The sequence below is a fragment of the Charadrius vociferus genome, unplaced genomic scaffold (assembly GCF_000708025.1).
Source record: "Charadrius vociferus isolate BGI_N301 unplaced genomic scaffold, ASM70802v2 scaffold282, whole genome shotgun sequence".
Classification (NCBI taxonomy): Eukaryota; Metazoa; Chordata; class Aves; order Charadriiformes; family Charadriidae; genus Charadrius; species Charadrius vociferus.
The window spans coordinates 1,077,667-1,094,441 of NW_009647731.1; the positions used below are offsets into that span (position 1 = coordinate 1,077,667).

Below are 16,775 nucleotides of genomic sequence, written 5' to 3' on the forward strand. Positions count from 1 at the left end.
CCAGCCCACCCACTGGCGACCTATGGAAACCAAGTTCCCTCGCAGAGGTGGTACCATTTCTCTCTTCTGTGACTTGCTTGCAGAGAGATATTGCAGCACAGAGGCAGAGATACACAGGTGATTCCAGTGAGGAGCTGAGAATGGCAGACTGCTTGCGAACACGGATCCTCACTCCTGCAGCTTTCCCAGCGCAAACTGGAGCTGCAAACTAAATGTCTGCTGTGACAGTCGTGACACTTGGGAAAAAGGGTGGGGGTGTGTGGGGAGGAAAACACCACTGAATTCCACCCAGTTCTTGCTTTACAGGAGAGGGTGTAAAATGTTGAGGGACATGCCACAGGACGAGTAGCTTAACAATGAGGAACACGAGACTCATGAGGGACGTCTGTCCTTTAGGAGACTATGGCTACCGATACACAAAGATAAGAAAAGAAAGTAACCATCAGCCTCTTCAAAGAATTAAAAACCCCTTGCTGCATCTTGGTTCTAGTGAATAAAGGCTGGTAAATGTTCTTTTCAGTTAACTTGTTGGTTACAAAGTCTACTGTTGCTTTATCCCCTCTGTTTCACCCACTTAAAATTGGTCCATGAGGTTTAGCCTGTGAAACCTTCTGCAAGCATTCAGGGTGTCTATGAGAAAGCGCCCCAGAGAAGTGTAAGCCTGTTCAAAGCTGCACTTTTTAGGACAGTAGGGAAAGCAGGGCCAGCTTTTCTTATTGCATCTTTTGCAGCAATGAGCTAGACGAAGCAATCTCATGTCATCTTTTTGTTTTTCTCTGCATAGAAATGGTTTCCATCACATCTGAAAGCGTTACACAGCTTTACAACGCCACAGCCACCCAGGACCTCACAGGCACTCCCGTGAATTTCGGCAATAATTCAGGAGTGACTCAGGTGAATCAATCTGGATGTGTTAATCAAGACATATGGCAATGGCTACACGATTTTCAGCCCGGATTCCTCTGGTTTATATTTGTTCTGGGAGCAATAGAAAATGCCTTTGTCCTCACCGTCCTGTGTTTCCACAAGAGTCGCTGCACAGTGGCTGAAATTTACCTGGCAAACATGGCACTGGCTGACTTAATATTAGTCTGTACTTTGCCCTTCTGGGCCATTAATATTTCTGAAAATTATCAGTGGCCTTTTGGCCTGTTCCTCTGTAAAGCTGTCAACGTAATGAGTTACATGAACTTTTATTCTAGCATTTATTTCCTGACACTAGTGAGCATCGACCGCTATCTGGCCTTAGTGAAAACCATGTCTCTTGGACGGATGCGGCGAACGGTCTGTGCCAAATGGAATAGCTTTGTAGTCTGGATGTGCGCGTTGCTCATATGTTCACCAACAATGGTGTTCCGAAATTTAAAGTATTACGAAGAATACAACATCACAGCCTGCGGTCTTGTTTACCCTACCCACCACTGGGAGCCTGCAAACAACTGCCTGCTGAATATTGTGGGCTTTGTGATGCCACTCTGTGTAATCACCTATTGCACTATGCAAATCATCAAAGCCTTACGAAGTAGCGAGCTGCAAAAACTGAAGTTGGTTCAGACAGAGAGGAGAGCCACGATGCTGGTCCTTGCTGTGCTTTTGCTGTTCATCGTTTGCTGGCTTCCATTCCAGATCAGCACGTTCATCGACACAATCTGTCACCTCGCACCCACTCTCACATGCCTGAGACAAATCAATGACTTACTGACCCAGGTAGCTGTGTACTGTGCCTTTAGCAACAGCTGCCTGAACCCGGTCCTGTATGTAATTGTTGGGAAGCACTTCCAGAAGAAGGCTGTGGAATTCTATAAGGACTTGTTTCCAAAGAGGTGCAGAAAATCACAGTCTGTGCAGATGGAAAACTCCCTGGACACTTTAAAAACTTCAATTTCAAGTGAATACCCAAGGAAAAAGTCTGTTTTCCCACCACCACGATAGCACAATTTGTTCGTTGCGGGGAAAAAAAGGCTTCTAACATATCAGTCTCGACTAATATCCGTCTGCTACTGGTCACAGAATAAACGTGTGGTAGAATTCATCATTTGTGTGAAATCAACAGTTTGATCCTAATGGAAACTCCATACAGGGACCTTCTTCTAATGTTACTGGATGTTTGCCATGATTGAATCCTACTTTGTAGCATACTTACATTTTCATGGCTGAATAATGTTTCATGTATGTCTCATTTGAACTGTTTGCATTTCTAAGGTGTACATACATGGACATACAGTTCTCTGAATAGACCCCCAGTGTAGAAGCTATTGTCAGGATTGTGCAACTACTTGTGGTACCCATACAGTGTGTAAGACTAGTTTTTTGATTGCAGGGGCTTGTATTTGAGTAAGTTCTGGAAAGTTAATCCTGTAGGACTATTATTCAAATAGACTATTAGGTGTGACCATCTTCTGGGCTTTTAGTTTCTCTGTTCAGTCGTCCAAAACTATTTTGATTGTTTGATTGATGAGCTATGCCTTTTTGCAACTGCTCTGCCCCTGCTAGTTCCAGGTTTACATCAGCTTGTATGCATGGAAAGTAGCTCAAAAAAGGTAAGGCATTAGCAGAAGGAAGGCTGCAACCAGGTGCATTAAGTTAGCTGAGTTTTCTTTGTAGCAGGTTATTCTTTACCTCTTCTGCATCAGGGTAAAAGAATTCATTTATTCCTTTTGAGTGAGTGAGTGTTATTTACATTCATACCTACACTTCAGCTCAGAGACTTAGGTTTTAATATTCACAAAGCATAATTAATATTTGTAATGTTTTTTAATGGCAATATAAAAGCTCAGCACAACTGGTATAATCTCACAAGTAGAAGAAACTGAAGGAGGGCATCACCTAACTGCCTTAGAAATCTAACTGAAGCTAGTAGGACTGTTGAAAGTTCAAAGTATTCAAGAACAGCCTTTTCAGGCACTAATACTTACGTTTTATTTGTAGAGTTAATCCGAGTGACTTTGACGCAAGATAGCTTTTCCCCAATTGGACTCAGTTTATGATCTAAGTTGAGTTTACACAGAAGATAAACTCACAGTGTACCAAATTCTCAGTATGCACTTTTATCTCTAGGAACCTCGATCAAAAACTGAGTTGGAGATGATGTAAAATCTTCTGAAGCTAACAGAGTTTTTGTTCTTTCCAAAGCACTTAAGGTTACAGCCTTAAAACCATCAAGGGAAATGGAGTTTGGTGACATAAGTAAACTCAGACAGCTACTGCAGTCTGGTATTTATTCATCAGAGCTTGAGTGGAGCAATAAAGTATATTAAACCTTCAAATGATTAAACCCAAAAATACTCTAGAGGTGTGCAGATGTGCTATAAAAACTATGGGATTTAGATCACTGTAGATGATTTATAGACAATTTCCATAGGTTTTCTTTAATAATCCAGTATAATCCTACATCATAAATACTTCTATTGTTCATTCTTTATATTGTCCAAGACGCCTATGATGAAACACTGCAAGGCTTTCTGTTATCTCCAGCGAAGAGCACGCTGTTCACACAGTTGTTAAATAAAAGCAACTCCATACAACGTTTGTTGAGGCAATAGAAGAGATTTTTGGGTATTTGGTACTGAGAAGTAAAATATAAAAATGCTATTGTATTAATATGATATTAATTTAAATCATGTAAATATATAGACACGTTATTTTGCTATGCAGTAAGCATGTACAACAGAAAATAAACTACTTTCATAAATGAGAGTTACTGACATTGTCTTCTCTAGCCCATATCCTGTTACTCAGGAATGACTTGTCAGAAGTGCAATTGTTACAGGTGCTTTCTTTCAGCTCCTGTTGTACCACACGAAAGTGAGCTGAAACCACAAAGTTTTAGCTACTTTGAGAGTTTTGTGTCAGCTTTCTTTCCAGGGCCCATTTCTGAGCTGTGCTGACCACCCTCACTCCCTTTGGAAGTTAAAATCTGAATTAAAACAGCTAAGGGGACTGATATCTCTTCAGTGGTTTTTCACTCTCTGCAGACCGCAGAACGCACAACGTTGGCTCACAGACTGTTTAATTCTCATCCTTGCTCACTTTCCAGCACAATCAGACATTGTGCAGCGTTGGCATGTACCATTTATGCAGGTACAAAAAAAAAAAAAACCAAGAAATAAAGTGTAATGTCCAAGCTACATCTTACCTACTGGCAGTTTGCAGTCCCACTCAGTCGCTTGGCTTTGTCTTGTTCTCACAGAAACCAGGCAAAATATGAGAAGGGTTCTTGGTAAAATGAGGGCAGACATAGTCCTGAGGATCTCAGAGCTGGAGATGTCAAACTGCAAACACGCCACCTTTTTATTCCTCTTTATCCTGCCACCCTCCCTCAGCTGCTCCCGTCTTCCCTCTTACCTGAAGCTGACACCTCTTTTATTTAGATTTTATCCATACAAACATCTGACCCTACATTCAGTCTGACGGAGGCGCATGGAGACCGTTGGCAGAGGAACAGCAAGGATATCAACAGCCGGTTGATATTTCTGGCCTGCAGTAGGTACGGGCAGGAATAATTCTCATCTTTTCACTGTCTGTTTTTTTCAGGTTGATTATTGGCTTCACTTGAAATGCAAAACTAATGATGTTAACTGCTGTTAGCACAAACAGCTGTGGGCAAGTCAAGGTTGCTCTTTTTCAGGCAGGGTTTCTGTGGAGAAGTCAGGATCTCAGTTCAGGTCTCCTAAATCCCCAAGCAGTACTTTAGCCATTGAAGCATCCTTTCACTCCATTCTTCCACCAGCACATTGTGGGTTTCCAGCCTATAATGGCTCATTCCATGTTTTGCTGTTGCAGCCTCTGTAAACTGCAGTTCGTATTACCGTGCTGTGATGCTACCAGGATGATTTATTAGGAATTGTAAAAGGCTGCACCAGAGTTTAAGGTCTCCTCAGCAACCACTGTCTATAGCACATGTAAAGAAATCCAACAAGCTGAACAAAGAATTTTACATCACAAGGTCGCATCAAAAGACTTTTCTCCTGTTCCAGAATAGATGAACTGTTATAACAGATAACTATGTTGATTTGCAAACCATTTCAACAAAGGAAAACAAACCATTAAATCATACCATCCCAAAAAGATAATTTGTTCAGATCATTAAAGGCTTCAACTACATTAAGAGGAAGAGTTTTAATGGCTGGGCTGTTGGACCAAGAGCCAGAACTCTGGAGACCTTTTGCATTTCTGCCATTTGTCTACCACACAATGTAAGCAATAATTCAGCGAACAGTCTTACCTCTGCCTTCATCAACATATTTGCTCAATGTTTCTGATCAGAGAGGCCCCGTCAGCATTTGTAAATTCCTTTGCAGCTCTAGAGAATGTGTACTTTTTGCAGGAAAGTCAACACAGGCAAGGTGGCTGAAGAACATAGAAGCTTAAAAGATAATGTGCGGTGAGTATCCTGAGTTGAAGGCACTAATACACAGATATGTTTTAGTTATGTATACACAGCAAAGGCCTTTTAACTGTTGACTCTAATAGAGATGTTTTTAAACTTAATCCTTGACATTCCTTTAATTTGTGGTCCATAACATCTGTGCAAACTGTAAAATGTTACCAAATCATTATGTACTTTCTACAAGTTGAAATGAAGACCCAAGTTGCAAAGAAATAATACGCTAAATCCTCTTTTTGTATACAGTTACAGCTTCTTATGTGGACTTGTTCCAAGCTGTTTAAGAGCTGGACCTACAGCAGTGCCTATTAATTTCACTATTTCCTCCAAATGCATATACTCTCAGTTTTGAACCTCTCTCCACTGCTGAGATACGTTCTAAAGATGACGATGAAAAGCAGTAGAAAATAAGAAACTCAATTTACAAAGAAAAGTTGGATTTGCAAGCCAATATTTTGATGCCATTTTGTAGTGATGAGTTTCATAAGACTATGTTATTTATCATTTAAATTTTAGACGCAGCTGCAGTTTTCTATTCAGAGTCTGTGAGTAAATGTGGATGTAGGCAGGCTCCTAGAGATTCACGTCCAAGCAAGAATGAATTCCAGATTTCTTGTTATTGCTCAAATTTTCTTCCTCACGGAAAAAATAACTTAAACACAGAAATTCACTAACGTAAGCAAAGAGGAAATTTTGGAAAGTCTGTGACGAAGATCTCCTGTTGTATTGCACTTACCTTAATGAGTCAGCGTGGGATGTGTTGTTTAGATATTGATGTCCTGTAGGCTATTAAGATTCCTTAGGTAACATGTAATTCAAAAAAAGTTGTATTTCAGGTCTTCACCAAAATAAATGTTTTGATCCAGATATTAAAAAAAGAACACTTTGACAGAAGTGAAGATTATAGCTTCATTTGAGACATGTTTTTTATACTGTTTCATTTATTTAATAAAATAAGTAAATGTTTAAATAGGATGTCATCTAAATAAAAGAAGTATTTACACATTTTAAATTTTCAAGTTAAATGTTGGGTTCTTTAGAGTTTTCTCCAGTGTGATGGTGTTAACCAGAACAATTTTTCAAATTTGTCAATTTTACCATTGTTTTCATAATTTGAACTTAGTATCTTTTTAATGAATAAAACGTTAGAATAAAAGTATTTATCATGGTGATAGAGAAGTTCCTAGTAAGATATCACCATGCAGCCTTGCATGCCTTTTAAATTTAACTCACTTGCCGAACAAGAAGAGACACAGTGGAATAAGAAGTCAGAGAGACAGTGCCTCTGTTGGGTAGATAGCCAATGGGAAAAAAGTTTTCGTAAGTAAATAACAATTCAGATCCTGCATAATTTCTCACTGTTTTTCATAGAATTATAGAATGGTTTAGGTTGGAAAGGACCTTGAAGATCATGCAGTTCCAACCCCGCTACCATGGGCAGGGACACCTCCCACCAGACCAGGTTGCCCAAGGCCACGTCCAGCCTGGCCTTGAACACCTTCAGGGATGGGGCCTCAACAACCTCTCTGGGCAACCTGTGCCAGTGCCTTACTACCCTCAAAGTGAAAAACTTCTTCCTAATGTTTAATCTAAACCTGCCCTCTTCCAGTTTATAGCCATTCCCCCTCACCCTGTCACTACATGCCCCAGTAAAAAGTCCTTCCCCAGCTCTCCTGTAGGCCCCCTTTAGGTACTGGAAGGCCACAATAAGATCTCCCCTGAGCCTTCTCTTCTCCAGGATGAACAGCCCCAACTCTCTCAGCCCCTCCTCGCAGGAGAGGTGCTCCAGCCCTCAGATCATCCTCGTGGCTCTCCTCTGGACACGCTCCAGCAGGTCCATGTCTTTCTTATGTTGGGGACTCCAGAGCTGGAGGCAGTACTCCAGGTGGGGTCTCACAAGAGTGAAGTAGAGGGGCAGAATCGCCTCCTTTGACCTGCTGGCCACAGTTCTTTTGATGCAGCCCAGGATGCGGACGGAAACTTTTGAAAAAGAAGTTGAAAAACCTATATACACAAATATACTTAAAAGAGATTTGTATTTAAAATCTGACATGCTTCAGATGTGTTGTTTGGGTTTTTTTATTATTGTCATTTAAGTAAATCAGAGGAGAATCCGAATGAAAAAGATAAAAATAATTGGTAAACAAGCATCCTCAGGCTACAAGGTCCCATCAGGTAATCACACAAAAAGATTGTTTCTGGGTGCAAGCCTGAGAAAATACAGCGGTCATCACACACTGCTGAGAAATGATGTTCACAGAGGCTCATACCCTGGATACCTATAGCGGGGTGCAAAAGACAACATTTTTCAAAAACAGCGGAAAGACTGACAGGGGCTTTAGTGTGGCCAAGCTTCAGCAGCCCTTCCCATACACCTATCTGCTCCAATCCCAGCTCCTTGGCACAGTCCTCCCCCCGGCTGGCAGAGGAAGGAGCTCCCACCACCACCAAAACCTAGTTCAAAGTTTGTCTTTGTGTTCATTGGCACTGAGAGCGAAGTTCAGAGCTGTAGATAAAATTGTTATTGTTACGGACATAGTTAACCACACAAAGGAACTTTTAATTGGCAAGGACCTGTACTTGAAAGCTTTAATTAGTGGTTATAGGAGGAGTCACAGCATATGGCTTATATGACTTCACAATGGGAATGAAATATTTCACATGCCTTGAAAATTACTACAGCCGACATTTGGAGAAGTAAAAAAAAAAAAAAAAAAAAATCCTGGGGCTTTCTTCCAAAATGTAACATCACACACATCGTACATGGCCAACAAAACACTCAGCACTCAGTCGTGCCTCAGGATGCATCTCTGAATTCTCTCAGTAACCTCTGTACTGCTATTTACCAACTGGTTCTGAATTTGAAACTTTACCTAAATTGCAAGCAACGACAAGGACTGGGTATGTATATCTGTTTTTAATGTCTTACCTTCCTTAAAATTATTTCACATACTTTTTATAGAAAAAAAATATCTTTTGTGCTCTCAGTTCTGGTCTGTGCAGTCTAGTAAGAGTTTCCCTTTCCTTTTCTCCATGAAAGTAACTCTATAAAGTTCAGGATTAGTTCACTTTATGTGTAAAAACATTATCCATTTTATAAAATTTCTTTATAGCTGAACATTTCTCTTTCAAAGTAATCTTTATTTTAAGATTGTTCCCAAAGCTTAAATTGTGTTTATTTAGTGTTTCCAGAGTACATGATCCTAAGTGGGTATTATGTCTTAATAGGAATCACGGTGATAGATTCACTGTACATGGAAGTTAATCAGAAATGAGTCATTATTTGCATAAAAGATGACCAGAACGTGTTAAGTACATAAATTGAAAACCATTCATGTGGCTAATTGTCCATTAGCACTAAATACATAAAAATACTTACAGAAGAAAATTGCCTTTGAAGAAGAAATGAAATTAAGCAATGGAAAATGAATTGCATTTTTTGTCAAGAGGACATGTGGAGCTCTATGTTCACAAAAGTTGTGGCTTGTGGTAGTGCTCGGGCACTGGCCAGTAGACTCTAAAGAAATTTTCCCGGTAATAAACTCTACAGAAACTTCATGTACTGTTGAACTATTGTACTATTGCACTATTCTTGTTCCTGCTAAACAAGAAGTCAGATTCAGCTAATGTTCCTGAAGTTTTTAGTTTAGCCCATAATGAATGAATTCGTGGCTCCAGCCCAGAGATCACATCCGAAATGTACAAAGTGACTGGCATAAACTGACAGCAAGAAATCATCAGAAAATAGGCAAGCAAGGAAAATAAGCACTTCTTTTTCCTCTATATTTAGTAAAACTAATAATTCTGTTTATAAAAAGAAATGTTTAACTCTTATCTTTCTTCTATGTTATTTTTGACATATACGGGTTCTCTTCCATTACTCTCACACCTTAGCCAGCCTCCTGCTATAAAAAGTTAGACTCCTGTTGTCTCACAGTTAGCCTCTTTGATGCTAATCAGCCATTTAAGTGCTCTATATATCTTCTCTGCAGTTTTAGATCCTCTCAAGTTGTCTCAGTTTGCACGAGACTGCCAGTGAACTACATAAAATTCAGACTGTTGTAAGGGAAGATGTTCCAAGACAGAGAGCTTTGTCAGCCGGAGTTGTAGCCCAGTTCCCTGACAAGACTGTCAGCTTCAGTGAGTTTATGCACTCAGATAAAACTTTGCTACTCACTGAATTCTGCAATGATGAAAAATGTTCTGCGCATGAAGTACCAAATTGTGTGGTGTGGAATGTTAGTACTTACCTGATTCCTAGAGGCATCGCAGAGATAAGTATGGCAAGCTGCTCAGGTATAGGCATCACTAAGGCTGTACGTGTGTGTGAAAGAGATGAATGGTGGTCCTAAATGCTCTCTTCAGAAACTCCGTCCTTAGCTATCTCCTTGGTCTAAAAATACAGAACCCGAAAGAGCAGAACTAAATAGCTGTAGCAGAAAGTTAACATTCAGGATGACTGACTGCAAAATATTATTTTTTTTAAAAAATGTGTTCTTTTTTATGATTGGCATGCTCCACTTGGATAGGAAACACTGAAATGTTAGATGTCACCACAGGCTCCGTAATGTCTTGCCTACCATAATGATTCTGAGACTGAATGCCTGTAAAAAACAAGATCCAGGCACTACGGTCGAGCATGACAACACCAGGAGAAGAAAGTCACCACAGGAGGCAGCTCTGGCAACCCAGTGGGTTTACACGGGAGGATAGCATTTTACCCGTGCTCTCATCCCTGCCCGGTCTCACACAGAGTAACCAGAGAGAAATAAAGGCATTGCTGATGCTATGAAAGTCTAAATGCTTTGGAGGCCGGGGCTGCCTCTCTCCAGCTGCACTCATACGGAATTTTTGGACTGGAGAAGAGCGCTGTGAATTCAGAGCTGCAGAGGCCTTCCCTCTAGGCAAGATTTTGAGCATAGGGTTTTGGAGGAGTCAATATTTTGTTATTCCGACTGCTGACGTTTGAGAGCAATAAGCTGTCTAAACTAACGGCTATTTTGAACCCAGCGTTCAGGACGGGAGGAACTGAGAGGGAATGAAAGAATGCAAAGTTAAGCAAACAATCGCTGCGCACAGCGAGTGAGTAGCATTCCCAGTTCTGGGAACCAGGCATCATCCTACTAGAGTTGTACATAGCACGGAAAATAAGAGTCAGGGCAGGGAAGGGTGCAAAGCTAGCTTTGTGTCACCAGCGTGACTCCTGCTGCTCTCAGGGAGCTGGAATCCGGCTGTGTCTGTTTCTGTCACCAGTCTGGAGGACACATACAGCGCTACTTGCACCAAATTGGCACCTTCCTTCCTCTGTGCCACCCACTTTAAACAATGGCAGCAAAGAGAGGAAATTTCACAGGATGTGGAGGAAGTTCTATCCTTGCCAATACCGGGAACATTTCTCACCGCTGCACATAAGAAGCACGGATTGATCTGGCCGATAATCATCAGTGAGCACTAATAAAGAATTTCCAGCATTTAAGTGTTTGTTACATCATTGATTGGGAGACAACTTTTAGAATGTTATGCTTCTTTTTTGCAGTCCCTTTCTCTCATTTCAAAGACGTCTCTTGTTCACTTCAGAATTTTTAAAAAATGACTGACACTCCTCTACTGAATGTTCCCTCCTCAAACCAGAGCGAAAACAAGAGCAACTCAACTATTTGCCCGGACTTGAATGACTGGTGGGAAATCGTGTACTATATAGTACCTAAGTATATAGACACCATCTGCATTATCGGAATGCTTGGAAATCTATTTGTTCTCCTCACATATTCGCTGCACAAGGGCCCCCTGAAGATAGCTGAAATCTACCTTATGAACCTGGCTGTTGCTGATCTTATCTTCCTCACGTGCCTGCCTTTCTGGGCAGAGAACATCAGGAATAAATTTAACTGGCCGTTTGGCAATTTCCTGTGTCGCAGCACCAGCGCATCCATTGGCCTAAACACGTACACCAGCATCTACCTGCTGGTGGCAGTCAGCGTGGATCGCTACTTGACTTTTGTCCATACCTTGAACCACAGAGGGATACGGAGCAAAACTATGGCCAAAGGGATCTGCTTGCTCGCCTGGTTCTTCGGCATCCTTCTCAGCGTCCCAACCTTTACCTTTCGGACCGTGAAACACTTTCCCCTGTGGAATATTTCAGCGTGCACTTTAGACTTCCCCAGCCCATCGTGGGTACCAGCTGAAAGGCTGGTGTTCAACATAGTGGGGTTTGCGTTGCCATCGACAGCAATCGTCTTCCTTAATTTCTCTACCATTCGCTCCCTACAAAAAAATACAAGAGAGCGAAGAGCGCTCCGAACAAAGAGCTGCAAGGAGCACAAAGGCACAAAGGCTACCAGGTTGATCTTCGCAGTGGTGCTGATGTTTCTTTTGTGCTGGACTCCTTACCATTTTTTTGTATTCCTTGATATATTATACCAGAGAGAAGTGATTAAAGGCTGCTTCTGGGAGGAACTGCTCAACTTTGGTGAGCAGTTTGGTTACACTCTGGCTACCACCAACAGTTGCATTAACCCTGTGATTTATGTCATTGTTGGGAAATACTTCAGGCAAAAGGCTTTAGAAGTTTTTTTGCAGTTTATCCCCTGCGGATGTCCTTTGAGCTGTGTATCGTTCAAAGAAAAGTCTTCATATTTCAACATGTTTCCAGTCAGGAGTAGTTTAACCTAACAGTTTTCAGTTCCATCTTCATTTTGATGCTACAACTTATCTCAAATGGCATTAAAAAATGAATATGAATTGCACTGATCTAACATTCACAGACTAAGCTAATTATTTATTAAAGTAAATCACTTGACTGCAGTAAAACTGACAGTAAATTGTTACACAATTACTCTTCAAGTACATAAAGATTTTTACTTTTTATATGTGAAAATATCTGTGCTGGCCATTGATACTGTATCATTTTGGAATATCTTTCATCTGTGGCAAATCCTTATGTACATAGTCATATTTTTATGAATCAAAATCAATAAACTGTGTGACATCCCATTTTACACCGTAGTCTTGTTCTTTCTTATATTTTTTGCTGTGGTTTCAGTGGTTAGAAGAGGCCCAGTTAGGAAGCAAAGTTACCGAACAAAATTGGTCCTGTTTTACTTCAAACCAGGACATTTTTGTATTTTGCCTCTTTCCCTGTTCCTTTGGGGAAGAGTAAATATATAATTCTGTGATTAGAAATCCTTGCTGCCACCAGAATATAAACTCTGGTAGAAGTAATAGTAATAATAATGACATAACAAGAATACACCAGACAGGAGATAAGAAGAAGGAAACTTCTTTTCCATCACAGCCACAATTGCAGAATAGACTAAAGACAACTGAGATATCTGTTCCCATAACTATAAGAGTATGTATACGTACAGACAATAGAAGAAGACAGGAGATATAGTGCAGCCTGTTCAGCCAGAAAGGTATTGAGTGCAGAAAGGGGCATACAAGCACATCATTTGTATAACAGCTCATTTAATTAGTTATTATAAAGCCTGTTCAGTCTTGTACTCACTGTAACAGTGCTGCATTTTCCGCAGTTCTTTTTGGTGTCACTATTTTGAATACAGAATTAATCTCTTATTTAATTATAGAAATCCACCCATTCCACTTCATTGCAGTAAGATTAGTGTTCATTTTCAGTGATTCCCCCAAACCTTTCGAATCTGAACAGTGGAAGCCTTTTGAAGGGTTAAAAGTCTGTCTTCCCGCAATGATGGTTTAAGAATGAAGGGTGGATTAAGGGATCAGGCAGGAAGTATCACTCACAGCTTTTCACTCCTTCAGTGACAGGCTTTTTTTAAATAAATGTCAGGGTTAGACCTTAACAGTAACAACAGAATGTGAAGTCTACTGAGTCATCTGAGATGAAAAACTTAATTCCGGTTTACTGTAAACTGTTGCATGCTGCATTTATTTAATGCATCCCCAGCCCAATCCTTAATTCAAAAAAACTTCCAAGCAGAGATATTTTCTGGGGAAGAAAAAAAAAAAAAAACAAAAAACCAGTAGCTGAAATAATTTTAAAAAGTGTGTAAACAGAAGTACCATTTTCCCTATGCATTGGGACGGGACCTTAAAAGGGAAAAATATCTTGTCTTGTCTGACTAATGCTTGTTCATGTTATGCAATGTACACAAATAAAGGGAAAAACATTTCTTGAGCACTGTGGCCTATCTAGGGTATGAGCTAACAGACTGAAATCAGTCTGAAATCGGAAATCAATGGAAAGCCTCCCATTTACTTCAATGGGCAAGTGACAAGGGCTCTCATGAAAGTGCTGCTTCTACTTTACATGTGCACAACTGTCAGGGAAAGCATCTTTAGTTTAAATACCGCTTTAAACCACTTAACAGGGTCTTGCAAATCAATGGATTTACTTTCCAATATGAATGTACGTAAATGAAAGTATTTTTTAATCTATGAAGTAAAAATTGATCAGCTTCTCTCATTACTGATTGTGTGAGCCGTAATAATATAGAAAAATACGAAAAGTAAATGCAATTTACTCCACAGCAAATGCAAAATTCCATATTTAATCAGAAATAATCCCCTGCACAGATACAGGGTGCAGAGTGAGAGACCAACAGCAGTTCAGCAGAAAATGATCCATACCTTAAAAAGTCGAACGTGACCCAGGAGTGCCGTGCTGTTTCCACCTTAGAGCTGTGTATGACAACAGGTAATGAACTTAAATTGTAGCAAAGGGAGGCTCAGGAGAAACATTAATAAAACCTTCCTCCGATCGAGACAGTGACAGGCTGCCTTGGAAAGAATCCAGCACCACAGCAACGGGAACCTCTGGGGCCACTTTAGATGGCATCGCTGGGCATGATGTGAGCATCATTGGTTCTGAACCAGCATAGGGTGGGATTTTTAATGATGTGCCTCCTTCCACTGACTCTTTCTGTTGTGGTCAATAAACAAAGTTCCCTTGTTTGCACTTTCTGGGCTTTTCACCTATCACCTTTCAATCAATCCTGAAATGTCAGCTCCGTTAGCCAGTCAACAAATATGGCCAGGCTCCACTGCCCGTGGGCTGCTCTTTTGAATAAGCACCCTTTTTACTTCCTCTCATGTCATTCCTCACACTCACAACAAACACTGTCAAGTGTTGATCATTAAAACACTACAATATCAATCTTTTGTGGGCAAGATGCCAGCACCTCAAACCAGGACAACCCTAAAAGCTTGCAAGTGTAATTTATTCTCCTCATCCACCTACATTGATTTAGTATGTTTTACGTTTTAATAACAATTTCTCTAGGGCAAGGGCTACCTTTTTGCTCTCTATTCAGACCATGCTTAATGCCCAGCTTAGTCTTAGTTTACAAATGGCCCTGCTAGCACTAGAATAATAAAGTGGCGTTTAGGATTCACTGAAACCCATCTCAAGGAATAATACAGCCTGGACTTGCTTTTGCAGGATCGAAACATTTTGACAACCTGTTTCAATTTTACAAACTTTAACTGTAAAGGTAGACAGTTCTCCTATCGGATTCTGCCTTTAGTAACAAAAAAAACCCAAAAAAGAACACCACAAAAAAAAAAAAAAAACAAACCAACTCCACAACACAAAACACCAAAAAGCCAAGCTAAAACGAGCTCATCCATTTCTAAAACTGAAGCTAGGAGAAAAGACATTGATCACTAAAAATAAAGACAGAAGCGTTTTCAGAGATCTATAGCCACATGGGCTTCTAGCTTGCCAGGAGTCATCTTCCTGGCAAGAGACCTGTTTGTCATCCCTGGGAAAATCATACCAAGTCAAGTAAAAATGTTGATGGAAGAAGCAGTCCACACATGGCACATACGTGCTGTCCTGAAGGAGATGCTCAAGCCCTCCGCCTTTGCCTGTGATGGGGTTTCACAAAAGACCAGGTCAGAGGAGCAACAAGACCCACTTCCCTGCCTGCGGGTGGTTGAGGGCCAAGGGTAGAGGGTGTCAAGGAAGCTGCTTGCTCATGGTCCTCATGAGCTTGTTGGCGCACTCCCAGCAGCGGGGAAGGAGCAAGAGACAAAAGATGTGCCAGACCGCAGGATCAGAACCAGACTGGGGAAACGGGGCTGTGTCTGGAGGTTAAGGGTGAACAGAGAGATATCTGACTGGAGACTGGGCGTTGAGAAATGGAGGAAAAGACTGAGGGGAGAGAAGAAAGCAGCTACCAGTATCACTGTCAGCCAGTCCCCGATGCAGGAGTGTGTGGAGGAGCAGGGAGGTGACGCTGGCCAAAAGAAAGCATCGAGGTAGGAGAGGAGACAGGGACTGGCTGTGCCAGAAGACACAGCAGGAACCAGTGTGCCTGTGAAGGGGAAATAGCTCTGACAAGGAACTGGGAAAGAGCTGGGACCTGCTGAGCAAGGAGGACAGGGTAAAGTGTAAAAAAGGGAAGAAGAAACCTCAGGATGGGACTTGGGATATTTTTTTCTCTTAAAAAAAATAAAAAATAAAAGCCTGTCAAAATTAAAACTATTAAAAGAAATTTGAGTTTACCAAATCAAGCATTCAAGGGCCAGGAAATGTTTGACCTAAGACTGTCCCCAGAATCTCAGTGTGACCTCCCTCAGTGTATGAGTTATAATACAGTCTGATATGACTAAGCTTTGAATTTCCAACATTGCAACTTAACCACTTCTGATTTAGCTTTGTGTCACTCTGCCTTATGTGGGAGAGAAACACACTTACATAAACCAAACAGTACCCTCAAGAAACTAAATCATCCGTCCTGCGTATTAAATAAAACCAACAGTATTGATAATACACATCCTGCCTTGAACTCTACAGAAAGAAATCTTTGAAATAGCATATAATTAAACTGAAAAAAATTGCTGCAGGGAGATTATATAAAAACAAATTAATCTAATAATCATATATAACTGTAACTGAAAATATTAGAAGCAATTCTCAAATAGGAGCAATTAGGAAAAATACTGTCATCAGCACAAATGTAGGAAGGCACATCCCCCCTCCCTCGTTGCAAAGTAGGGTGCGCGACAAGCAGGAGAAGCAACATTTGGTCACTGGAAAAGAGGGATCAAAACAGCTTCATCACAGAAGAGTAAGGCAGGGCTTTGGGTCCATCAGGAGGGCAGGAGGAGGGCAGAACTGGGGGTTTAAAAAATCCTACTCTGTCAGCACAGGGCACATAGAGAATAGCTGGGAACACAGATTCCCTGGGCTGGACCATGCAAAAGCAGCTTTTTTTTTTAAGGAAAACTGAAATTTGAAGGCAAAACAAGCCCATCTGAAGAACATGCCAACTTATCTTAGTTATTCTGGTGTTTTATCTGGTTTTTGCTTTGATTTTTCAGCAGTATCTATTCGTTGCCAAGCCTGTTATTTCACACATGACTCAGAGTAAAATCCTAAGTATGTTTCCCAGCCTACTGAGCT

General features: G+C 40.8%; 2 protein-coding genes across 2 annotated transcripts; both read left to right on the forward strand.

Moving 5' to 3' along the window:
• The first annotated feature begins 786 nt into the window (after nt 1-786).
• Nucleotides 787-1,932, forward strand: BDKRB2 (bradykinin receptor B2). The gene has a single exon (XM_009881607.1). It carries the CDS (start codon nt 787-789, stop codon nt 1,930-1,932), a length of 1,146 nt encoding a protein of 381 aa, XP_009879909.1.
• Nucleotides 1,933-10,975: 9,043 nt separating this feature from the next.
• On the forward strand, nt 10,976-12,061 carry BDKRB1 (bradykinin receptor B1). Its single transcript, XM_009881608.1, has one exon. It carries the CDS (start codon nt 10,976-10,978, stop codon nt 12,059-12,061), a length of 1,086 nt encoding a protein of 361 aa, XP_009879910.1.
• Nucleotides 12,062-16,775: the final 4,714 nt, after the last annotated feature.